Below are 26450 nucleotides of genomic sequence, written 5' to 3' on the forward strand. Positions count from 1 at the left end.
ATTTACTAGCACGTTCATGCTGCTCTTTTCCATACAAAGAATAAAAGCTGTTGAACTCCAGAAAACAGAAAAATCACCATAAAAGTAATCAATGTTGACTCGTAGGGCTGCACGATAATGGTTAAACTAATGATTAACTTGCTCCAAAAAATATTAATGCGATTATTAATCATGATTGTTCTCATGTTTTTCACAACACAGATTGATTCAAAGCAGCTTTAAAGTGATAGGAAATTTATTTAGTTTTAGATGAAAAGCTAATGTAAGTTTTTGATTGATTAATTTCTGTTGTAAAAACTGATTTCAAAAAAACGCATGTAAAAAATATATTGCACAATATGAAAACAAAACAATAATGTAAATATTATTATAAGTGTGAAGCAAAAAATTAAAAGCGCATAAGCATTATTTCATCTCTTAAATGTCTTAGTGTGTGTTTTGGTCATAATTTAGACTTTTTAAAATCTAATTTCAGCTTTTTATCTCATAATTAGGATTTTTAAGTCATAATTTTGACTAAATCCAAAATTTTGAATTTTTATCTCAGAATTTTTTTCAACTGTTCATCTCACAATGACTTAGCATGTCATATTTTTGACTTTTTATCTAATAATGAGGACTTTTAAAATCATATTTTCAACATTTTATCTTATAATTATGACTTAGCATGTTGTATTTATTTAACTATTATGACTTTTAAAATCATATTTTTGACTTTTTATCTAATAATGAGGATATTTGAAATCATATTTTCAACATGTTATCTCTTAATTATAATTTTATGATTTTTGAAATGAGCTGATCAGTAATATAGTTGAATATTTAGTGTCCCCAATTTGAGAAATTTCTTTTTACTTTTCATCAGAATTATTGACGTCCGCACAGTTCAAGTGAACAGAGCATTTGCACGTTTTTAAGACATGTAGATCTATGAAACTAAACAATGTAGATTTACATTAAAATTACATTCTAATGCCCTAAACGGACAGTAATTGTTTCTCATGGGGTCGTGAGGTATTTTCATCATTGGCAGGGGATAGTCAGTGATTTTATTGCCGTCCGAATCCAGAATGTCAGTGTTTTTCTCCCACCACCCGCGTAAAAATCCCCGGCCGAATTACCTACTGTTTTTAGACAAACACTATGGATGTGTGGTAATTTAATTGTGTCCGAATCCACATCTCTTGAGTTTTCAAGAATATATCACTTCAAAATTCACTGTTTATATCCTTTTTGGCCCCTGCAGAGCACTGTGCGGTTGCGCTTCGCTGTAATTTGGATGCATTTTAAAGATCAATTATTACGGAAATGCTTCAGATGATTCACTAGAGCAATATATTTCATCACCGCTCAAAAAATAAAAATAAAAGCCAAATAACACTTCAAATGGGCCGTTATTACGGCAGCAATTATGTTAAAATAACCGCAGCATTATGTTCACCTCATGTGAATAAGAGGCTGTATTTCCACTCATTTCCATTTGGAATAAAATGACATACTTTATTTTGAGATAAAATACAAGACAGAAAACCATTTTAACTATAATGTGCGTCTATATATCTTTCTATTTTTAAAATTATTTATATAATTAAATAATAAGTGGTATATTATTTTCCTATTATTAAATCAGATATGCATTTATTCTTATTATACCAAGCATATGACATTTTATTTACAGCACAATCGTGTTATTGACCGTGAGCAGTGTTCCCGATCACAAAACTCGCTCCTCCACCGTGAATAAATCACCATTCGAATGCACAAGTTTATCACTGAGGTGGCATGCACTTTTATTTTTACGAACTTCCACGTGAGAAACAATTACCGTCCGACTATTGTAATCAACATTTTGGAAATAAATACAAGTTTTCGATTAGTCGGCACCAGCCATTGAAGTAGGAGGCTGGATTGTTTGTTAATTGTTAGATTAATCTGAAAAAATGATCTATAGATGAATCAATTTGGGGAAAAAATCTGTTAGTCGCAGCCTTATGATCTACTTTTATGATTTCGGGCATATCAGTAGCTCAACAACATTTTCGTTGTATGAAAAAGAGCAGCGTAAACATTTTGCCGAACATCTGATGCTGAGTAAATGACAGATTTTTCATTGTGTGTAAACTATTCCTTCAAGAATCTGAAATAATCAAACTCACATAGTGGAGTAATAATACTAGAACTGTAACCGCACCAATAACATCACATGTGGTGAGTCTGGCGCCTGATTGGTGAGCTAGAGGTGTGATCTCCCCCTCCTCTCCTCTCCATACTTCACAACTTTGTCATTCTTAACCATCGAAAGCCCTTAAACCAGAATCCGCCCTGACACGCACTCACAGGACATTGTGTCTCAGTTCATTTGTAACCCTCTCCTGCCTTTTCCTCCCACCAACATCCCCTTACCAACCCTCCATTCCAGGACAGAAAGTTCTTCAAGGGCTTCTTTGCAAAAGTAAGTTCTGCTGTGTGCATTTACGTACCGTCCCAAATATACTCTATGCAAGTACGTGGGCACAATCTTGATTTCACATGTTGTTGCTTCAGAAAAGTGTGAGATTTCAGTTCTTATGGAAATGCATTTACAGTTGTGCTCAATTTTACACACCGCTTGCAGAATATGCAAAAATGTTAGAAAATAAAAGGGGTCATACAAAATGCATGTTATTTTTGTATTTAGTACTGTCCTGAATAAGATATTTTACATAAAAAATAGTCTACAAATAGTCCACAAGACAAAAAATAGCTGAATTTATAAAAAGTTTATGAACCCTTGATTATCAATACTGTGTGTCATTCCCTGGATGACCCACGGCTGTTCTTTTGTTTTGTGATGTTTGTTCATGAGTCTCTTGTTCGTCTTAAACTGCCCAATGTTCTTCAGAAAAATCCTCCAGGTCCTGCACATTCTTCAGTTTTCCAGCATCTTTTGCATATTTGAATCCTCTCCAGCAGGGACTGTATGATTTTGAGATCCATCTTTTCACACTGAGGACGATTGAGGGACTCAAACACAACTATTAAAAAAGGCTGAAACATTCACTGATGCTCCAAAAGGAAACACGATACATTAAGAGCCGGGGGTGAAAACTTATTGAATTTGAAGATCAAGGTAAATTGTACTCAAGTCTTCCAGAAAACATGTGTATCTTCTGTTGCTTCTGAAGGGCATTACTAAATGGAAAAAAAAAATTTTTAAACAAAAGACAAATTTTGACATCTTCATCCTGTTCAAAAGTTTTCACCCCCCAGGCTCTTAGTGAATCATGATCATCTGAATAATGGCACAGACAGTTGAAAGAAACAGTATCATCCTTTGAGTAGAGGTTGATCGATAGTGGATTTTGCTGATACAGACACTAAAATCGGTCATATAAAGGAAAAAAAAGATGAAATATGTCAGATAATATGCCATTATTTGGCAAACAGTTTGGCAAAATCAATAACATGAATGAAAACTATTAACGTAAAGTAAAATAGTGCTAAGTTTTATTAGAAAATACAACAATAATATAAACTATAACAATAATCCCTTGACAATGAGAATGTTTTGTAATTATTAAAATACATTAAAATAGCTAAGCTATAAAACACAGGAATGTTATTTTTATTTTATTATTTTATTGTCATATGAAACATATATATCATGTACAAGAAGGGGGGGAGAGAAGTAAAGTCAACTTATTGTCTTTTTAAGGTGCAGTGTGTAGTATTTATGAGGATCTATTGACAGAAATGCAATATAATATACTTAACTATGTTTTCAGTGGCGTATAAAGAACTTACACAATGAACCGTTATGTTTTATTACCTTAGAATGAGCCGTTTCTATCTCCATACACCGCGGGTCCCCTTACAGTGAAGTCACCATTTTGCGCCGTCATGTTTCTACAGTAGCCCTAAAGGGACAAACTTCTCTACAGAGCACTAGCTACTCTCTGCTGTCTCAGACGACGACATCTTTGTCCTGTGTCAGCCACCGTAGCTTCTCTATGCGCTTCGAAAGGGAGGAGTGAGCGGTTGCAATTCACAACCTCGCCGCTAAAATGTACACACTGCACCTTTAAATGTAATTTTCAAATAGAATGTGTCCTCACATGAACGTTATACCATGCTCACGTTTTAGATATTTTACCTTGCTCTTCCTTCTCTTTAGTGCATTACTACTTCATAAAGTTAATTTTGCAAGACCATAGAAACGTTTGGAAACCTATAAAACAGAAAACTGGCCACTGAAAGGGTCAGATGGTCAAAACCAAAAACCGAACATTGCATTATCTTAACAAGATCTTCTTCACAGCGCTCATGTTTCGTTTATATTCGTATTGCAACCAATTTGATCGCCCTCAACCCCGAAAACAAAATCGTATTGGATCTGCATGAAGCATATGTCTTTTTTTCAAAATGGAGAATTAAGAAAAAAGGTGTATAATGTTGTAACTCTTAACCTTTCAAGTGGTTATTGTCTAACCTTGTCTGCAAACATGCAGTTCTTTAAAGCAGCAATTAGTTATGTAAAAAATAAATATAAATAGTGCTGCAGGGATAACACATATTTTTGTAGGCCAACCGACAAGTTTGTATCACCCTGGTTTCCTGGACAAAAACCAATAGGATTTTTCCTTTGGCTTTTGGATTATTGAACATAATATTTGTTCATCGTGATCATCTTTACTAAATAATCTTAACTTTTTTGCATTTTGAAGCTTGAAAACAATCGCTAAATCTAGGCTATAAATGAACCTCAACTTGGTCGCTCGACTATATCCCCACCATTAAGCTTCAACTCATTCAGTCTTTATTTAAAAACATTTTCACTGAAGGTTCGAGTTAGAATAGTTTGCAAGAGCGTGATTATAAACACAATTAACCCTCTGGGGCCCTTCGGTCATTTCTGACCCAAATTTTTTAAAATAAAAAATGTTAAAAATCATAGCTTCATCGGTATGGTCCAAAACTTGGTGACTTTATTGGTACTTGGTATATGAACACAAAAAGAAATTGGGGACAGGATTTGAAAAGTCTAAGTGGTCGGAAAAAATAGTCACACTCAGGACCTTCGGGTCAAAAATGACCCCCATTGGAAATGAAAGGGAAAACACCAAGAGTGCAAAACAGACAAAAAAACTCACACACACACACACACAAACACAATTAGCTTTTGGAATGGCACGCGTTAATTTGTGTGTGCGTGTGTTTTTGTGTGTATAAGTGTGTGTGAGTTTTTTTGTCTGTTTTGTTTTGATAAAAATGCTCAATGTGTCCACCGGATGGCACCGATCTTATTTAAAAAAAAATTGCTTTCACGAGGCCTAGGCTTGACTCTAAAATGAAATACAGCTTTAATAATAATAAAAAAATTATATATATAATTTTTTTATTATATTCAATGGGGAAAAATGGGTCATAATTATTGCATAAATATGAATTATAAATCATAAAATTATCTCAAAACACCAAAAAAGAAAAGAAAAAATATTATTGAACAAAAATATATTTCATTGATTTTACTCAAATCTTTTTTATCTTAATCCCGCCCTCCGGGTCATTTTGACCCAAAGGTCCTGAGTGTGACCCATAAATGAAGAACCCCAGAGGGTTAAAGCTGCAAGTAGTGTTGAAAGGGCCCTCGCACACGGGACCATCGCCACCCGGTGGCCTCAGGAAAACAGCAAATAATGGGTGACTTATTTAAGTATGCATTTAACTATTACTGTTGATTTGAACCAATAACCGATAGGTCTACAAAACAGCAATGAGTGTCGATTAATCGTTAAAACTGTACTAGTTGACTTATACCCACGAGTACTGAGGTCAGGTTAAGCATGTGCAATTATTGCACGATTGCAGTGCATTGCCCAAGCATTCAGGTCTGTGTTTGTGTACTTGCATAGAGTATGTTTGTGGCTCAAACATGTGTGTATGTGTGTACACTTTCTTTCCCACTGATAGAGTAGTTTGCTCCTGAAACATGCCTGGAGCAATAAAAGAGTGTGTGCAAAGGGACAAACTGAGTCACAAAACTCATTTTGCTTCCTTTTGTGTAACGAAAACGTGTGTGTGTGTGTGTGTGTGTGTGTGTGTGTGTGTGTGTGTGTGTGTGTGTGTGTGTGTGTGTGTGTGTGTGTGTGTGTGTGTGTGTGTGTGTGAGTGAGTGAGTGAGAGAAAGCTCTAATTTCTGCACTGTGGTAAGTGTGAACACAGAAGCTCCCCGAATCAGGATGCGTGTTTGTTTGGATGCTTCACTTCTGTTCTTTCTTTCTGGTTTACGACAACATGCCTGCTCCTAACACCGCTGTAACCTTCTCATTCCTTAATGTTTTTAACTTTTCTCTATTTTCAGGTGTTGTTGGTAGATGAAAGTACATTTGTATGAAAGTCGAGGAGGGTGAAGGGCCTCAACTTGTGGGAAAATCAACTCTCTTCTCTTTTAATGTCTCTCTTTCCCCTCCATCTCTCACTGTTTGTGTGTTATGTGTGTCCACACAGGCGGGTAAGAAGGCTGTGCGCGCGGTGCTCTGGGTGTCTGCAGATGGCCTGAGGGTCGTAGATGACAAGACAAAGGTACTGAAGGACTCCAAACTGACCTGAGATGATCCACCAGATCCCACAGTACAGATAAACACAGTACAGATGATCATAATGAAGAACGCTTGCTGAGTTTGGTCAGCGGAGTTGCATACTGCAGTTATAGGTTTAAAATTTTAAGGAATAGTGATTGTTAAAGGGTTAGTTCACCCAAAAATTAAAATTTCTGTCATTAGTTACTTCGTTCCAAACCCGTAAGACCTTCGTTCATCTTCAGAACACAAATGAAGATATTTTTGATGAAATCCGATGAGCTCTCTGACCCCTCCATAGACAGCAGTTTAATGAACACTTTCAAGGTACAGAAAGGCAGTAAAGACATCGTTAAAATAGTCCATGTGACTCCAGTGGTTCAACCTTAAAGGGGTCATTCAAAACACTGAATTAAAGCCACAGCTACATAGTTGTTGATCAAAATCAACCTGATTAACATGAAAAATAACTAATTTGACCATGAAATCATGTAGTGAAGTGTTATGTGTGTTTCACAATCACCATATGTGATGCGATCTGGTAAAACCCGTCGGATGTCGCGCTGGAACGTTTTCAGCAAAGTCGAAGAATAGGTTGAATGTCTATTTTTTGTCAAAATTGGGTTTTCATTAAATTATTATTCTATAACATCTTGTCTATCATTTTTTGGCAAAATTCACTTGTTTAGTGCAGAAAAATAGCGGTTTATAGCGGCAAGCTGAAAGACTGCGTCTTTCTCTAATGTTTTACGTTAGGTCATGCCCGGCGGAGGTTAAAAAAAAAAAAACGGCCACAAAGACATTTCACCCATCAAAATAAACCCATTACATGTAGAATAAAGGTGTATCAAAGCATATTTCCCTCCAGTCCTATGTAAACTACGGCACGCAAAGTTTGTATTTAATACAAGGTATAGTGAGATGGCAGACTCGGAGCACAAGAGAACAACGGAGTCTGAAGTTACTGATAGCTTTTGTGATCTCGCTCGCCTCAATCTGCTTAATCCTGGTGATGTCAGTGTCCTAAACGATCATATAATGGATTATTTCACACCCAGAGATGAAGGATCGGATGAGGAAGTTACTGAAGAGGAGTTAGTTTAGCTGTGCTGCAGGTGCGCTGTGCTTTCTATTCTAAAATGTACACTAGATGCGCAATCTAAACATACAACGGGTGATCACAAGTTCAGAGACTGCCCATGATAAACAAAAGAAAACGTATTTCACTACTTACTAAGTTGCTGTTCTCTTCAGAGTAACTTTAGCTAGTCCCCTTGTGTAGAGATGCAGCTGATAAATTGTAGTTTTCGTATTTTCATTTTCAGTTCAGACCTTTATTTTGAAATGGCGATGAACACGGACAAAATTAAAGATTTGTAGATAACCAATTTGTTTTCATGCCAAGCGTTAAAAATAACATCCACTCTTTTTTTTTTAGATAAAAAGTGGAAATGTTTTAAATATAAAGGGAAAAAATATATAGATTTGCCATATGATGCAGCAGTGAGCTGTAATGCACATGTCCTTTTATATTTATTAGAGGTTGAATTCAAATCAAATACTGCTAAGCTGCCTATACTACTTCTGAGTAGGATGTCTACTTCATAAAATGTATGACAATTATGGAAATGTGTGGTTCAGATTAACTCAAACCATATGGAAATGGAGGCGCCCTTATATGGTCAGTAATGGAGCTTGGCTGTCATCTAGAGGAAAAGTTTGGTACTGCGCCCAAACAAAATATTACTGAAAGCTAATTTTTTGATATATCAACCTACAACTTTGAACACGACTTCAATATTTCTCAAGTTCATATTTCTGGCTTTGATTGTTTGTAGATTTAGAGTAAAACATGTTTTTTACAATACATATTATCATAAAATATTATATATTTTTTCATTTTCATAAACTTAAACTTTTATAACTTTTTTCTATTTTACTTTCATAATTTATGAATACAATAATCTGCCAAGTGTCCTCTTTAAAACAAGACCAACCGTAGGTCTATATTCCAAAGCATGCTTGAATTACAGCCATTTAAGTTTGGATAGACATGAAAATGCACTATGTGAAAAAAAGGGGTGGCAGTTATTTAAAGCTGTTTTTCTTAAAATTCCGTTCCTAAAAATCATTGCGATCAGCTGAACTTTAGATAACCATAACTTTTGTTTCGGACAAGCCTTGAAAGAAATAAGAGCTTGGCCCCAGCTTTCACATGGTATCAAAAGCTGTAAAAGGTAAAATTTCACCATGCGATGGGTTTTCGTAGATCACATCACATATGACATTCAGCGCTGTGAAAAAAATAATAAAATACAGGAATACACATCACTGCCAGAAGTTTTTGCTCAAACTTCAAAGGCCCGTTTAAATGATTCAAACTAGAGGAATATTTTAACTTTAAGGTTACTTTTATCATGTAAACTACCTATATACAGCATGTTATTACGACTGTCACTTTTGTGAAAAAATCCTATTCGATTTTTGAGACATAATTGTTCATTGAATCAATTGCAAAATCGATTTTCAACGCCAAAATATAGGCCAATCCACGGACAACTAACAGGCATTAGGACGAACGTAAAGCGGGCGCTTGAGACTCACAAGTCAGTAATATATCTGATGATTTATCGGCGTGAAGTTTTGTGCACAAATGACAAACAGGAGTGCAAAATTCTCGAAAAACAATAAGCAGAGTGGACTGCCATAACATCAATGAAAAACATTACTGCAGGCTTCAACATGGCTGTGTTTATAATTTCGCCTGGTATTCGCGATTGTAGCCCAAGAAAAGAGGTTGAAAATAAAACGTAAAATTCACTGAAGGACTAGCGTACCTCTACCGGGTATTCATCTGGATGATGAAGCTGCATCTCATAGTTGTAGTCCTGCTGTGATATGGGAACTCGCGATCGTACAGTTTGCATACCACTTTTTCCTTCTTCATTATTTGATCTACAGTCCAAAACCCAAAGTGCATCCATATGGAACTCCTCAAGTTATTAGGGGTTATCACTCGTCTCTCATGTCGCACAGGTTGATCGCTGTCGTCCTCCCTTTTTTTGGCAAAACCCCAGCAGCAGCCGATTGAAACTATAGGCGTGTAAAATTGCTGAGAATCTTCTTTTTAGCTTTCGTAACGCCTACTGCACTTTCTGAATTCTTTATTTTATTTTTCTGCTTGTTTGTAAGTTTTGTTACATCTATCTTTTATTTGTTTAATTCGTAGTGTACATATTTGGTTAAAATCAATTCCCTATTTTCGTTTTCGAAACTTGTGTTGGTTGGTCCGATCGATTGTGCAAACAATTTTCGTACATAAAGTGACAGCCCTACATGTTATATGCATATGTGTTTGGGACAGAGGAGAACACTGCCGCATTCTCAGCAGATATATGCGGCCCATCATAAATCAAAGCACGAGACAGACAGGGGTCAGAGGAGAACACCGGAAAATGTGACAAAATGGACGATATTTGTCTGTATTTGCAATACACAACCCCCGCGGTTCAGTATGCTCTCGCTCACCATACACACAGCTTCACTTCTTGCGCGTGCAGTGTGAAACCGGCGTGACAGTGTCACGAAAGAGAAGACATTGTTGAATAAAGGTGTTTTTTTTTTTTTGGCGCACAACAAGTATTCTTGTCGCTTTATAACATTAAGATTGAACCACTGGAGTCACATGGACTATTTTAACGATGTCTTTTCTACCTTTCTGGACCTTGAAAGTGTTCATTAAACTGCTGTCTATTGAGGGGCAGAGAGCTCTTGGATTTCATCAGAAATATCTTCATTTGTGTTCTGAAGATGAGCGAAGGTCTTACGGGTTCTGAATAGGGATGGGCATTTTTACCAATTTCTCATTTCGGTCATTGATTGGTCTCAAAAAACGAGTACTCGGAGGGGCGGGGCATGTCCTTCATGGAGATAATGAAAATATTTACTGTTACGAAAACTAATAATACAAACGTGATTTGAAAACATAAATATATGACTAGAAAAAATAACTGCTAGATTATGATGCATCAATGTTTTTGAAAAAAGAAAATGACCGTCTTAAATAACCCAGTCAATAATATCGGGCATTGCATTTGAGATGAAACTGATAAACAGCACCCTGCAGAGCTTTGCTGGCGGGTTTATTACAATTTACATCGGCCCGAAAGGGCACCATGAACTTGGCCATGCTAGTTTTTACAGTCTGGTTTGAAAGGGAAACTCACATTTTAAATGGGCCCTTCCCTTAACAACAACATTCTATCACAATCGTGTTCTCATTATCATGCAATGTGTGACAGATTGGCGTATTTCATGACTGTATTTCAGTGATTCCCGGCAGCAGTGCACGCTTTCAAATCCAGTTTCACTTTATTTCACCCGTCTGGAGGCGTGCTGTCTAATGCTCACCAATCAGACCTCAGGTACCGTCCAAAATGCCGTAATAGCTTTTTTTTAACCATAATTTTTTTTTTTAAGTCAGGGCAATCATCGTTTTCATAATCGATCGTCACCTTTACGTTCGAGTACTTGAGTGCTCTTGCCCATCCCTAGTTTGGAACGACACTAGGGTGAGTAATTAAGGACAGAATTGTCATTTTTGGGTGAACTAACCCTTAAACAAATCATTCAAACTGGCTTTGTGAATCAAACCAGTGGTCCAATTCAAAAGAACGTTTTATTCATGAACTTGGGTGAACTTAGCTAGTGCCAAAAACCATACTTTTTTTGTACTTAAATCAAATATTTATAAAAAATGGGTTCAGCTAGTAAATTTCTCATTTTTATTTTGTTTACTTTGATGTACTAAAATAAAAATAAAATAAACTAAGAAGAATAATAAACACACAACAAAATTACTACAACGGTTAACTAAAATGAAAATGGAAAATACAAAATTGAAAAATGTATTAAAAATATATTTAAGCAGATGTTAATATCTTTGACGGCACAAAGCTATTGTACTGTATGGCTTTAGAAGACTTTAAATATAGTGTGACCTTTACATATACTGAGCAGTGATGATGCTTTTTATAAAGCTCTTGCTGTGATCCCATCCATTGAAAATGCATAGAAAAGAGCATCTCTTCAAAATGTCTTTTTAATGTGTGTGTGTGTCTTCCATGATAGAGGTTTGCATCAACAAGAGGACTAGGTGAAATTAAGCAGTACTCCTATATTCATGCACACTTTTCATATTCATCTTTTTCTGCCACCTGCTGGTGTGAGCCAGTCATTGCTCATCAGTGCATGAAGGCCTGCTGGAGTTTAGTCCAGCAAACCATAAAGGCATAAAGTCTGCTCCATATTGCTGCGTATGAGGCCATCTGACAAACATGTAAAGTGGATAACCAAAGTTCAGATTGTTTTTTGGATGTTTATGCAATATAATAATAATAGTAATAATGCAGCAGTCTCCACAAACAGTTGTACTGACCAAAGAAATTATACTGATCCAATAAATAAAAATACTAGCTGACTTTTTAAATGTACAATCTTTTACTGATGCAGATGCCTACAAAAGCAGGAATTCAAAAAAAGTCATATTTTTCTAATGATAATTCTTATAAATCTGTTGTCAACAAAAGAGAAGCTCTCCATACTATTTTACAGTACAGTAGTAAGGAGTTTTATAATGTTATAAAATAAAAACAACTTAAATCCCCATTTTAAAGCACCCCTGATGAGTGTGCATCTCTGATTAGAGCACGACTGCAGATGAATTGATGTATGCCTATAACGCTGAGGGCCTTTTCACACCTGTAGATTGTTTGCTTTGTCCTGAAACTGGGGCTTAACAATGTTGCTTTTTCTTCTTAGTTCGGTTCGTTTTCTCAAGGCAACATTTCAAAGTGTACCAAAATGTGTTTATGCAAGTCACATGTGAGTAAAACGTCCACTTATTGGTCAGAGTTTACTCTACGTCACCCATCAAGATGGATCGACATTTTCGCTCTGCAGGCCTATTGTGGCTTCATCTGTAGATGTTGTGACACATGCAAAAACTTACTTGATTCCCGCTCTGACTGATAAATTATATGTCTTTAATTACATTTAAAATTTTATTTACATATATATATAAAACTAGGGGTGTAATGATACCCTCGTGTCACGATTCAATATAAATTGCGATACTGAACTCACGATACGATATGTATCGCAATATTTTTTTGTTTTGTTTGTTTTTTTACTCTTTTTATTATTATTAAAATAATATTATTGTTATTAATGTTATTATTGTTTTATTACCAGGACCCACAAATATTCCCCCATTGCATCATTATACATTATAGTCAACATTATATAGGGTGAGTTCAGGTTGATTGGGACACTTTTTTCAAGTCATCTCAATGACAAAAAGTGTCCCAATCACCCTGAATTCCCCCATATAGTTGTAATGTAGTAATGTCACTGAAACTCCGTAAACGTAAAGCATCTCTCCCGATGCTCGCTGTCCCACCTCTCCCGCTATTAATGCACTATACACATGGGCGTCGGAACCATTGTCTGTGGGACAAGACCCACCCACTTTTTACGATCAATGATATTAAACCCACTCAGATAACTAATTGGACCCGGATTCGAACCTCGGATCGATTTGCTTCAAAACGTGATGCCATGCGTCCAGTAGCAGTCTTACCCCTACACTATTGCCGCTCTCAATGATACGGTGATTTCCATAATTTTGTCTTGCCCAACCAGATGTTTAGCAAACAAGGTGGTATATTTATACTTCATGTAAATAGCATCTACTCCAGTAAACTTTTTCTGAGCGAGGACCTACCCAAATTTTTGACACCCATGACTATACATATAAGAATAAACCATCTAAAAGGCTTTGAATAATCATACTACTAAAACTAAACGTGATCTGGTGATTTAAATGATGTATGAGGAGTGTGCGCACTTCAGATGGTCAATGCAATCCGTCACAGTTCTAACGCAAGCAAGCATGTCAAAATGACTATTCCCAAACTGTTAATGTTTAGCTCATCCAAAAATGTTAATTCTGCATTTACTCACTCTCATGTTGTTTTCACGTGTCACGCAATCATCTGAACGTCCGTGTTTACTACAGTATGTGTCATGGTAAATCTGTTCATCATATAACGCCACTGTGTCTCTTCAGAAGACTGGGATTTGGATTAGACCACTCGATTAGTTCTTTTTACAATGCCTTTATGACATTTATTGGATCTTTTAAATTTGAGAGGAATGGACTTTAAATGGAGGGGCAGAAATCCCTCAGGTTTCATAAAGAATATCTTCATTTGTGTTTGGAAGTTAAACCAAACGACATGAGGGTGAGTACATGACAGAGTTTACATTTTTGGGGGAATTATACCTTATAAATACAGCAAGTCGAGCCTTGGATAAAACAACTCTATTTCGCGAATCATATCGTTTACATCAACGATGCATATCGTCGCATTTTTATATTGCGATATATCGTTCTTCTGGTACAGCATTCTTGCAATGCACGGAGATGAGCAATTACACAGAGTTTTTATAAAACATTACCCATTATGAATTATAATACTGCTTTGTTCATTGGTCCATTGGGTCGGATTTCTTTCTCGCCTCAACCGAAGCACTCAAGTTTGTTTTCAATCGGGCTGAGACCATCTTGTTCAGGCGATCTCGGAGCGATTGTTTTGGTTCGTATCCGAGTGTGATTGCGGCGTTCATATTTGCCTAAACGATCCAAAATAAGGGAGAAAACGCACCGGGTTCTGAAACAACCGCTCCAAACGAGCCAGGTGTGGAAACGCCCTGTTCTTTTGTGAAATATATAAATGTCATTTGTAATAACATGCATTTTTTCCTGTTTTGTTCTCAGGATCTCATTCTAGACCAGACAATAGAGAAGGTTTCCTTCTGTGCGCCGGATCGTAACTTTGAGCATGCCTTCTCCTACATCTGCAGAGACGGGACCACGCGCCGCTGGATCTGCCACTGTTTCATGGCCGTCAAAGACTCGGTGAGCGCGCTCATACCTCTCAAATACCCTCAAAGACCTTTCTTATTCTTTATTGCCTCCATATAAAATCATGTCGGGAAAACTAAGAATATATCTTTCTAATGCAACTTTAGTAGCTTGTCCAGTCTAGTCTTAACTTTATTCTAGTAGCTAATAAAAATCTAATTGTTGTTGTTCATTGCACATAATCTTACTTCATGAGAACCATATACTGTTAGGGTCTTTGTGTTGTCATTTTTAAAATTGTGTCAAAACAGTAACATAATATACATTTTTATGAATATTATAATGGCAAATTACATGAAATGAAATGTAAATAGTAAATAAATAAGTCACAATTACAAGAATGAACACCATGTGTGGTGACAACAATATAGACTAGAATACAGCATTAAACTGTAATAAACTGATGAGATGGCACTGAGGAGGTGCTCTCATTACTTCATTTATATCACATACTACCATAAAGTTTCTTCTGGTCACCAAGGCTGCAGTTATTTGATCATAAATACTGTAAAAACAGCAATATTGTAAATCCCTGTGATGCAAAGCTGAATTTTCAGCAGTTTTTAAATGCTATTCTTATGATCATTTCTTATTATTATCAGCTGTGCAGCTTAATATTTTTAGGGAAACTGTGATTCAATATTTCTCATGATTTTTGATGAATAGAAAGTTCTAGTGAAGAGATAGGAAAAAAATGTAGAAATATTTTCTAACATAAATGTCTTTTCCGCCACTTTTGGTCAATTTAATGCATCCTTGCTGAATAAAAGTAATAATTTCTTTCAAAAAGAAAAATTCAAATATATATATATATATATATATATATATATATATATTTGAATTTTTCTTTTTGTATATATATATAAAATGAAATGTAATATAATGTAGTTTGATTAAAGCCACATTTGATATGACTGTGACTTTGCGTCTGATGACTGGTGTTGTTGTCAGGGGGAGCGTCTGAGCCATGCGGTGGGCTGTGCGTTTGCCGCGTGTCTGGAGCGCAAACAGAAGAGGGAGAAAGAGTGCGGGGTCACGGCCACTTTCGATGCCAACCGCACCACTTTCACACGGGAGGGCTCCTTCCGCGTCACCACAGCAACAGAGCAGGCGGAGCGAGAGGAGGTCATGCGGCAGCTGCAGGACGCCAAGAAAGGTGAGGGTATGAGAGAGTGATGCACTAGATCTGGGGCCAGTTGCATAAACTAAGCCATTGTGTTAAGACAGTGTCTTAAAGGGTTAGTTCACCCAAAAATGAAAATTCTGTCATTAATTACTCACCCTTATGTCGTTCGAGACCCGTAAGACCTCCGTTCATATTCGGAACACAAATGAAGATATTTTAGTTGAAAGCTGATGGCTGAGAAAGGCTTCAGATAGGCCTCCATTGGCATTCAGTACACTTATACTCCCAAGACAGATAAAAGGCACTTAAAATGTCATTACAAAGTCCATCTCACCACAGTGACTCTACAATAATCTTACGATGCGACGACGATAGTTTTTGTGCGCAAAAAAAAATCAAAATAACACCTTTATCCAACTTGTTATTGCCTTCCGCGTGTGCCTCCACGACGCATGCGCGAGAATATGACGTAGCGCCGGCGTTCGGGAATCCATGAAATGCACACTTTAACCCCATTTTGAGCACTACGCCGAGACCTAAAGCACGATCAATGTAGAATTCAACAGCTTAGACACGCGCGTCTTCCTCTGATTGTAAACAAATCGCTTCTGGGTCATGTGTCCGAACGCCGGATCTGCGTCATATTCTCGCGCATGCGTCGTGGAGGCACACACGGAAGACAAGAACAAGTTGGATAAAGGTGTTATTTTGATTTTTTTTGCGCACAAAAACTATTTTCGTCGCATCGTAAGATTATTGTAGAGTCACTGTGGTGAGATGGACTTTGTAACGATGTTTTGAGTGCCTTTTATCCGTCTTGGGAGTATAAGTGTACTGAATGCCAATGGAGGCCTATCTGAAGCCTTTCTCAGCCATCAGCTTTCAACAAAAATATCTTCATTTGTGTTCCGAATATGAACGGAGGTCTTACGGGTCTCGAACGACGTGAGGGTGAGTAATTAATGACAGAATTTTTGGGTGAACTAACCCTTTAAGATCTAGTATGAGCCACTAGCAGTTAGGCAAGTGGCATTCAGTCTTACTTTTCGTATCAAATTAGGCCAGTCTATGTTTTTATGTAACTGATTTAAAAAAAATTATGAACAGTCTTAAAGAAAAAAAATGTATGTCTAACTTGTAAGACTAGTCTTAACGGTTTATGCAACCGGCCCCTGGGGTTCAGGGTTGGACACCATTTAAAAGATTTTATTTTTGAACACTGCACAAAATGCTTTTCTTACTTAGTATTTTTGTATTTAAGAAAAATATTCTTGTTTCTGTTTGAAATCTTGTTTCTGTCCCAAACAGAAACAGAATAATTTTTCTTACCCCACAGTCAGATAATTTAGCTTATCTCACTTAAAACTCACTTCATTTTTGATATTATTTTCCAGAAAACAAGAAAAATATCTTATGTCATTCTGGAAACAAGACAAAAATATTTAATAAGAAATGTATTTTTGGCAGTAAAAGAAGTCTCTTCTGCTCACCAACGATGATTTTATTTGATCAAAAATACAGTAAAAACAGTAATATTGTGAATTATTATTATTATTATTATTATTATTATTTAAAACAGCTGTTTTCTATGTGAATATACTGTGAAATGTAATTTATTCCTGTGATCAAAGCTGAATTTATCATCATTACTCCAGTCTTCAGTGTCACATAATCCTTCAGAAATCATTATAATATGATGATTTGATGCTCAAGGAACATTTATGATTATTATCAATGTTAAAAACAGTGGTGTAAAAAAACTATTCTTTGATGAAAAGAAAGTTTAAAAGTACAGATTTATTTAAATAGAAATCTTGATGAATGTCTTTACTGTCACTTTTGATCAATTTAATAATTAGGTTTATACATCTAGTTTAATGTATTTTATAATTTAAGAAATGTCTTTATAATGTCACATATAATATTTTTTTAATGGGTCTTTTCAATTAACATATATAACTGCCTTTATTTTTTGGAAGGGGGATTAAGCATATTTGAGAGTCCTTAGCATCAACGTTTGAAATCCACTGCATCAGATAACAAAATATCAAAGCAAGTGCTTTTCTTCTCTGGACGATTTTTGGAATGACTTAACTAGTAATATGGATCAGTAATAACATCTATTTTCATGATCAGGCATACACTACTGTTAAAACATTCGGGGTCATTAGAGTTTTGTTTGGTCAATGTTTTTATTGAGCAAGGATGCATTCAGTTGATCAAAAGTGACAGTAAAGACATTAATAATGTTACACACGATTTCTATTTCAAGTAAATGTTCTATTCATCAAAGAATCCTAAAAAATAATGCATCATGGTTTCCACAAAATCATTAAGCAGCACAACTGTTATGTTGATAATAATCAGAAATGTTTCTTGAGAATATTAGAATGATTTCTGAAGGATCATGTGACACTGAAGACTGGAGGAATGATGCTGAAAATACAGCTTTGGTCACAGGAATACATTACACTTTACTATACATTCACATAGAAAATGTGTTGTTGTATTGGTAAAAACTGCAGTCTTGGTGAGCAGAAGACGTCTTTGAGAAAGATTGAAAAAAAATGGTACTGACCCCAAACTTTTGAACGGTAGTGTAGCGGTGTCATTGGCAACCAACCCTTCCTCTCTCACCAGACTCTCAGGGTGTGTTGGCCAGCTCCTCTGTCATCGTGTCCCACCCTGTGGTCACCCTCGCCGGACCCAACGGCTCCTCGTCCTCCCCTCCTCTGCCCATGGCCACACTGGCCCCTCAGGAACCCAATCCTCACGCCATCCCCCGACGCCACGCTCCCGTGGAGGCAATCGCTCGCCAGGGCTCGTTCCGGGGCTTCCCGGCGCTCAGTCAGAAAACCTCTCCCTTCAAGCGGCAGATGTCACTGCGCATGAACGAGCTGCCGTCCACCATGCAGCGCAAGTCTGACTTCCCCAGCAAAAACACTGGTGAGGCTCTACACCGATTTTCACCTTTCCAGATTTGCAAATTCAAAGTCGATTAGATTTTCTCTTTCTTGCTTTTCTATAGATCTATTTCGTAGAGCTGGGCATTGAATCGAATTTCACAAGCTTGCAATTTGATTCAATTTGATATTTTATTTGGATATACACTATACTGCCAAAAGTATTGGGACACCCCTCCAAATCATTGAATTCAGGTGTTCCAATCACTTCCATGGCCACAGGTGTATAAGATCAAGCCCCTAGGCATGCAGACGCTTCTACAAACATTTGTGAAAGAATGGGTCGCTCTCAGGAGCTCAGTGAACTCAAGTGTGGTACCGTGATAGGTTGCCACCTGTGCAATAAGTCCATTCGTGAAATTTCCTCACTACTAAATACTCCACGCTCAACTGTTAGTGGTATTATAACAAAGTGGAAGCAATTGGGAACAACAGCAACTCAGCCACGAAGTGATGGGCCACGTAAAATCACAGAGCGGGGTCAGCGCATGCTGAGGCGACAGATTAAGATATTTTTGATGAAATCCGAGAGCTGAACCATCCATAATCAGCAACATCATTGTAACTTTCAAGGTCCAGAAAGGTAGTAAAAACATTGTTAAAATAGTCCATGTGTCTCCAGTGGTTCAACCTTATTTTTTTTGAAGCACAAGAATACTTTGCGCAAAAACAAACAAAAATCATCTTTTATTCAACAATCTGTCCCTCTACCATGCCAGTCTACGCGATTCACTCAAGCAGCACAACACAGGCATGTGATCATGCTCGGCCAATAGTGAGCTGGATTTTGCTGTAAAACCCAGAAGTGCAGTACTCTGTGAATTGACCGTTCACAAAGACCCGCCTCCTTTACAGTAGTTACTGTTCCTATGTCCGACAGGCCATGGCGCTCTCACACCACACACACACGTTCTCACGTAGAGAAAATACATTGCGGACACTGACAACACGCCGACAGACAGGACAGAGCAAGTTACTTTTGATATGAAACAGTCTCAACTTTGAAATTGTAATTTTTTAAAGAAATTTAAACAATAAATAGCGTTTTGTGGCTCTTTAATGTGTCGTGATCGCTGTAGCGCCTCAGTTAAAGCTGCTCGTGAACTGATTATCTCTTCCTTCTAGTTCATTGATAAGCATGAAATAAACATGAATGAACACTAAAAGAAATGTTGTTTCAACCGCGGAAAGACGTCAGTACACACTGTTTTTCCAAGTTCAAGTCCGCCGAGGTTAATCTACTAACTCTCCTGACTGCTTTGTTGGACAAAACGGCAGATTCTGCGATGTGATTGGTCAGATCGCCTGTCAATCAAACTTGCGGCGAAGGGTGAATTGCCCAACAATGGGAACAATGCAAGAGAGTGACAGGGAAGAGAAGAGATTGTTGAATAAAGTCATTATTTTATTTTTTAGAACTGCGGCAAATGTCACGCTACATTAAAGAAATTGAAAGATGAGACATTGTTTCATATCAAAAGCAACAAAGCATAAAGCTTATTGCATGGGAGGCGCACTACAAATAATGTTTAGTTTTGTCCTTTCATCAACTGAAAACATCGTAGACTAAAAGATTGATTCTTAGGGTTTAAGAATCGCTATCCGTTCATCAAAATGAGAATCAGTTGAAATTGACGCTTCAATATTTTCAACCCAGCCCTACAATATTGGACGTCCTTCTCTCTTTCTCCTTCTCTCCTTGTTCCTAAAGCCTTAACAGTATTGTTTTGTTGCCTCCAAGGCAGTGAGGTCCTTTTAGGATATGTAGATAGTGAATGTTGTCCTGTGTGTTTGTCAGTGCCAGAGGTGGAGGGTGAGAGCGACAGCATCAGCTCTCTGTGCACTCAGATCACATCCACCTTCAGTGGGCCTCCAGAGGACCCGTTCTCCTCAGCACCGATGCCCAAACCCACCTCCTCACCGCAGTCGCCCTCTGCTCCAGGTCAGCTTCACTCTCACACTCTCAGCACTTTAGAAAGGAGTCTGTGTGTGTGTTACGGCTTCCCAGTTTTTACATTGAACTGGTTAGCTGGTCAGTGTTTACCTTAAGGCGTCTGTATCTGCCTGTTTAAAGGGAATGAGTCTAAACATGCAACTTTTCCTTTTTAAAAACAAAAAATGTAACTTCTTAATACACAAAAATATAGAGATAAATATAGTATAATGTAATATCCAGTCCCCCGTCCCCCCCCCCCAATACTGACCCCAGACATTTGTACAGTAGCAGGGCTTGACATTAACATCCGCCAACCTGTGTATTTCAGCAGTGGTGTGTAATGCGGTCACTCCTACTAGCCACTTTGATGGGTTGAATTTGATATTTAATATGTACATTTTTCAATTGTAGTCTTTTATAAAAGGCATCTGAAATAATAAACTAAGAGCAATGTAGTGTGAAAAATATAGATTTCTCAATACTTATCAATACTGAAATATCTGAAACGCTTCCGATACTCATTTTCCGTAGAATAGACACACGATACCAGCTGCTCTCTCTCTCTCTCTCTCTCTCTCTCTCTCTCTCTCTCTCTCTCTCTCTCTCTCTCTCTCTCTCTCTCTCTCTCATCTCTCCGACAGCGAGTGACACACAAACCCTCCTCCCCTCACTCACTCGTTTCATTTGCTCCGGATGAATATTGTTGGTGTTACAGGTCTTGAATTGCACAAATGTATTGCACATAATTTTACTAATTCCAACAGATTTTGTGCTCACACCCAAAGGGCGCGCACATAAAGCCGCCTCTCTTTTTTTCCCGCTGCTTATTGCGCTTAAACACTAGGGGTGTAACGAGACACCTATGCCACGGTTCGGTTCACGTCACGGATTTGGATTTGGATTTTTTGATTTTTGGCTTCACGTTTTCTTTAGAGCAGTTAGCATACCTGAGTAAATGAAATAAATACCTCCACTGTAGACTAGTCTAGACTAGCTAAAAAAACAAACAAGCTAATTTATTCCACAAAAATGAATGACCACACACAAGTAATGTCCCACTTTAGCCTACATAAACACATAAATTGTATAAATATGACTAATACTGATTAGGAATAAATAGGCCTGTAAGTTAAAGCTATTAAATAGCAATTTTTGTAACACAATGAAGTAGCCACCACACTAATTTAAATTTACAATATAATTTCAAATTTATTTAAAAAATAACATAAAGTGAAAATAAAGTGGCATTTTGGGGTTATGGAGACAACAGTTACCATGGCAAATACACAACATGAACTGTTAATGAATCACTGCTCCTGATTAGCACAGAATGCATGCAAATCCTTCCCAGCTCACACACGGGCGTACCTGTTACGCGATTTATTGATACTTTATTTTATTTCATGACTTGCGTTGCATGATCGTAGTTTCTCTTGCGCTTAAAGGGATAGTTCACCCAAAAACTAAATTTTTATGTTTATCTGCTTACCCCCAGGGCATCCAAGATGTAAGTGTCTTTGTTTCTTCAGTAGAACACAAATGAAGATTTTTAACTCTTAATGCATGTCAATGCATGGGATATTTTAGAGTATGAGAGCAATGAGAGTAAAAACACATAGACATACGAATCCTTATTAAACCATGCGGCTCATGGCAACACATTGATGTCTTAAGACACGAAACGATCGGTTTCTTCGAGAAACCCAACAGTATTTCTGCTATTTATTTTACCTCTTGTCAGACAAATGTCATCTAGTTTTCCCAGTTTCCTAGTTTAAATTTTTTTTTTTTAAATGGATATTTTTCTTACACAAACGCATCGATTCGCTTCAGAAGGCCTTTATTAACACCCCGGAGCCACGTGGAGCACTGACGGACAGATGCATTTTTTATGGACTTCAAAAACAGAGCAGCTATTACTGCTATTATAATGCTTGGATTAGCCAGAACATTTTTAATATAGCTCAGATTTTATTTGTCTGAAAGAAGAATGTCATACACACCTTGGATGACTTGAGGGTGAGTGAATCATGGGTTAATTTAAATTTTTGGATGAACTATCCCTTTAATATATGAAGCGATATACAGCGCGCGCTGCCACGTTTGCGCATGCAGTTGAAGTGTGTGTGTGCTACGAGCACAGTATGACGGCTGACAGGACATGAAAGTTTGGTTTTCTAAGGTGAAAGAGACAAATTTCGGGACAAAGATACTCAATCGGGACAAAGTGCTTTTCCCACTCAGAACAATGGGTCTTCTTGTGGTGCCCCCTCAGCACTTGGTGCCCTATGCGCAGCGCTTGGTGGGAGCGGCGGCACTGAGCTTGAGCGATCACCCAAGTCATGTGACATGCCCTTAGTTAGTGTATATTTATTAAATAACATTATTATAATAATATTTAGTAAAAAAAAATACAGCTCTTATTAGTTGTTAAAAGTATTTAATCAAATATCAAGGAAGAAAAATAATGTGGCATAAGGTGAAGTGAGAGCTGGGCTGGGGCAGCAGGGGGCGGGGCACGATCGGTTCAACATGAGAGGATCGCGGTTCGAACCGTGGGTGGTGTATCACGTTTTTTGGTTCGGTTTGATTATCGTTACACCCCTAATAAACAGTCAATCACACACAAAATAATGTCAAAATGCCAGTCTTGGTGAGAATTCACTTAAACACAGTCAGTTTTGTTTTAAGTGAATGTAAACAGTTGAGAAAGAAAACATAACAGTATAATGGATCCGTGCGTCAGGTCTTAAAGTGACAGCAGCCTAACATTCCTGTTGACAAGTTATAAGATAATATTAACAATATCTACAGTATATAGTATATAGTTTTCCCCATGGTAACACTGTCAAAATTGTGGCTAGTAACTTTGGAGAACCATTAGCCACAGTGTTTGGTGAGCAAAAAAGTTAATGTCAAGCACTGAACGGGTGTGTGTGTGTGTGTGTGTGTGTGTGTGTGTGTGTGTGTGTGTGTGTGTGTGTGTGTGTGTGTGGTGTGTGGTGTGTGGTGTGTGGTGTGTGGTGTGTGGTGTGTGGTGTGTGGTGTGTGGTGTGTGGTGTGTGGTGTGTGTTGTGTGTGGTGTGTGTGTGTGGTGTGTGTGTGTGTTCTTGTATATATGGTTTATGAGGACACAACTGTGTATAATTGACAAAGGGAGTTGCAAAGTAAACATGGATTACGAGGACACTTCTTGTAAACTGTGTAAACACTAAACTGTGTTTTTTGTTATACAAAGAATGCGGAAAGTTGTGTGTGATGGGTAGGTTTAGGAGGAGGGTTAGTATAGAGGGTATAATACACAGTTTGTTGAGTATTAAAACCATTACGTGTATGGATAGTCCCTGTAAACCACATATTCAAGAATGTGTGTGTACTGACGTGTGTATAGATATACTCATCAATAACTAGTCAGAAAATGTGCCAACCATCTGGATTACTAATACAAAGTTTATGTCACTCAGTTTGAGGACAGAGGAATTATTGCACCATACAACAAGCTCATGTGATCCAAGGCTAGTCAATACAGACCCAACACCTTTACTAGTGGCAGAACTAATCATCTAGTCTTTTCAATCCCTAATGTGTGTGTGTGTGTGTGTGTGTGTGCGTGTGCGTGTGCGTGTGCGTGTGCGTGTGCGTGTGCGCGTGCGCGTGTGCGTGCATGTGTGCATGCCTATGTGTCAGCACTCTTGCTTGTGTCCGGCTCTGTCTCTAATCTACACGTCCTGTCTGCTGCTGTAGTCAACGGTGCAGTTCCTGCCTTCCCGCCGCCTAGTGTCACTGTATCTGCTGCAGCTAACTCACCCGTGCTGCCGCCCCCTCTGCCTGTCCGAGAGACTAACCCCTGGGCCAAGACCCCAAACACAGCCCCCACCACAGCACAGATAGGTAAGACTTCTGGGCTTCCTGTGCTGACCATGCAGAATAGGTGCTGAGAAACTCATTACTCATACTGTGCGCTGCATACTTTCATCTCAAAATTGCATGAGATGAAATGTGTGCATCCATCAAAAATCACAAAATTGGTGACTTTAGCTGCTAACTGTAGTTGCAGCTGATCAGTCAGTCATTGCCACAGTCTAATATTTATGTCAATATTTGAAAATGTATGATTGCAGCAAAATATAGGGTAAAATATATAGAGTTGTATGTGGCATTCACATGTCGTAATTGTAATTCAGAGATGACAACATGGAGATCTCATTGCAACTAAATTTCTACACTCTCACGAATGCTTTCATCCCTAACAGTTAAAACACAATGTCAGTAACAGATTGATTGTGAAGTGTAGACAGCCTCATTGATTATTATGTGAGTTTTGGCACGAGTGACAAACCCGCGCTATTTGATTGACAGCTCCAGTGATTGTAAAAGGAGCGCTCTTTTAGCGCTTTTCCCCTGCATGGTATGGCTCATTATGGTACGGCTTAGCTCGCTAGTCGCTTTGCTTTTCCACTGCATGGTTAGATTCAGTACGGCACGGCTCGGTTTGGTTTTCCACTGTAGTTAGCACCGCTTTAAAGTGGGTGGGATTATAGAAAGATCGTTGTAATTGTGCCGCCTCTACTTCTCGGCATGTAGATGTTTTCAACTACAAGACGAAGAAGTTTGTTTTAAAGGAGGCTGATGGCAGCAAAACAAAATACTGCTAAAAACAAGAGAGTCTTGTTCACACACATTTGACGTCATTTTTGAAGCTGCCAGCGTCTGTTTTACATTATAATTTACGTTACATTATAATCCTATGGAGTAAACCCTGTTTTCAAAAAAGTTGTGAGCCCTTTTTTTAAACGCCAACATCTTTATCTGCAGCTCAGAACGTCTATTCAAGTTGAAAAAAGTTAAAAACTCCCTATATCAAGCGCCTTTTTGACAGCTGACCAATGACGAGTACCAAGACCTGACTCATTCCCATAACAACAACAAAAATGGAGAAGGTGCCTGTAGATCGACTAATTGTGCTAGTGTCGGAGCAATGATTTGTAGCAGGTCTTCAAACTGACTTTTGTTAAGTCTAAAATATGCCGCAAACCGCGCATCATCCAACCGGAGCTCCTGGATTAATTTATTGTAAGCAGGGCCGCCGCAAGGCCCTGTGCGATTGTGATGTGCGAGGCCTGGGGGTATAGCCTATTAACGGGGGTCTACTGTTGCTATAGTGACAAACAATTTGTTGTTTATGTGGATATTTAAGAAAAAAAATAGTATATTTAGTTTAACAGAATTAGGTTCAAGAATTTAAACTGTGTAACTGAACTGGGCGGTGCGCACATTTTGAGAACTTTTTTGAAAACAGGGTTTACTCCATAGGATTATAATGTAAAACAGACGCTGGCAGCTTCAAAAATGACGTCAAATGTGTGTGAACACGCCCTAAGACTCTCTTGTTTTTAGCAGTATTTTGTTTTGCTGCCATCAGCCTCCTTTAAAACAAACTTCTTCGTCTTGTAGTTGAAAACGTCTACATGCCGAGAAGTAGAGGCGGCACAATTACAACGATCTTTCTATAATCCCACCGGTGCGCACATTTTGACGCTAAAATTATTTTCTAAATTATGAATGGATCAAACGCGTTTGCAAAACGGCCTGAATCCACTTGAATGAGTTTGGACTGCTCTCTCACGGAATCATCTGAAGCCATTTTTTTCAGTAAAATAAACAGACAGTATTGAAAGCGCTGTTTTTCAGTTGTTTTCCTCTGTGAACATGCGCTAAATCTGACAATTTCGTTGCTTTTTGCAGTTTTTAGATTTAAAAACATTTAAAACGTCTAGAGATAGAGTAGGCGTTACTCGTTCTGCCGTGCCATTGCTCTCACTGATGCTCCGATAGGGGAGTTATAGTTAGGCTACGCTTATTTAACTTTAATAGTGTTAAA

The 26450-nt window shown here is 37.8% G+C and overlaps 1 protein-coding gene across 3 annotated transcripts in view; it reads left to right on the top strand.

The window, feature by feature from the left end:
• numb (NUMB endocytic adaptor protein) overlaps nucleotides 1-26450 on the top strand; it is a 122167-nt gene that overhangs the window by 85132 nt on the left and 10585 nt on the right. For 2 of the 3 annotated variants that reach the window (XM_079833310.1, XM_079833311.1), the window contains exons 4-9: nucleotides 2420-2452; nucleotides 6487-6561; nucleotides 14398-14538; nucleotides 15496-15700; nucleotides 18311-18616; nucleotides 20432-20575. In XM_079833310.1, coding sequence (XP_079689436.1) covers nucleotides 2420-2452; nucleotides 6487-6561; nucleotides 14398-14538; nucleotides 15496-15700; nucleotides 18311-18616; nucleotides 20432-20575 — 904 coding nt within the window. The remainder of the gene's footprint in view (nucleotides 1-2419; nucleotides 2453-6486; nucleotides 6562-14397; nucleotides 14539-15495; nucleotides 15701-18310; nucleotides 18617-20431; nucleotides 20576-26450) is intronic. The other variant, XM_079833312.1, reaches the window with a different exon arrangement.

This window comes from Gobio gobio (genome assembly GCF_949357685.1).
Source record: "Gobio gobio genome assembly, chromosome: 13".
Classification (NCBI taxonomy): Eukaryota; Metazoa; Chordata; class Actinopteri; order Cypriniformes; family Gobionidae; genus Gobio; species Gobio gobio.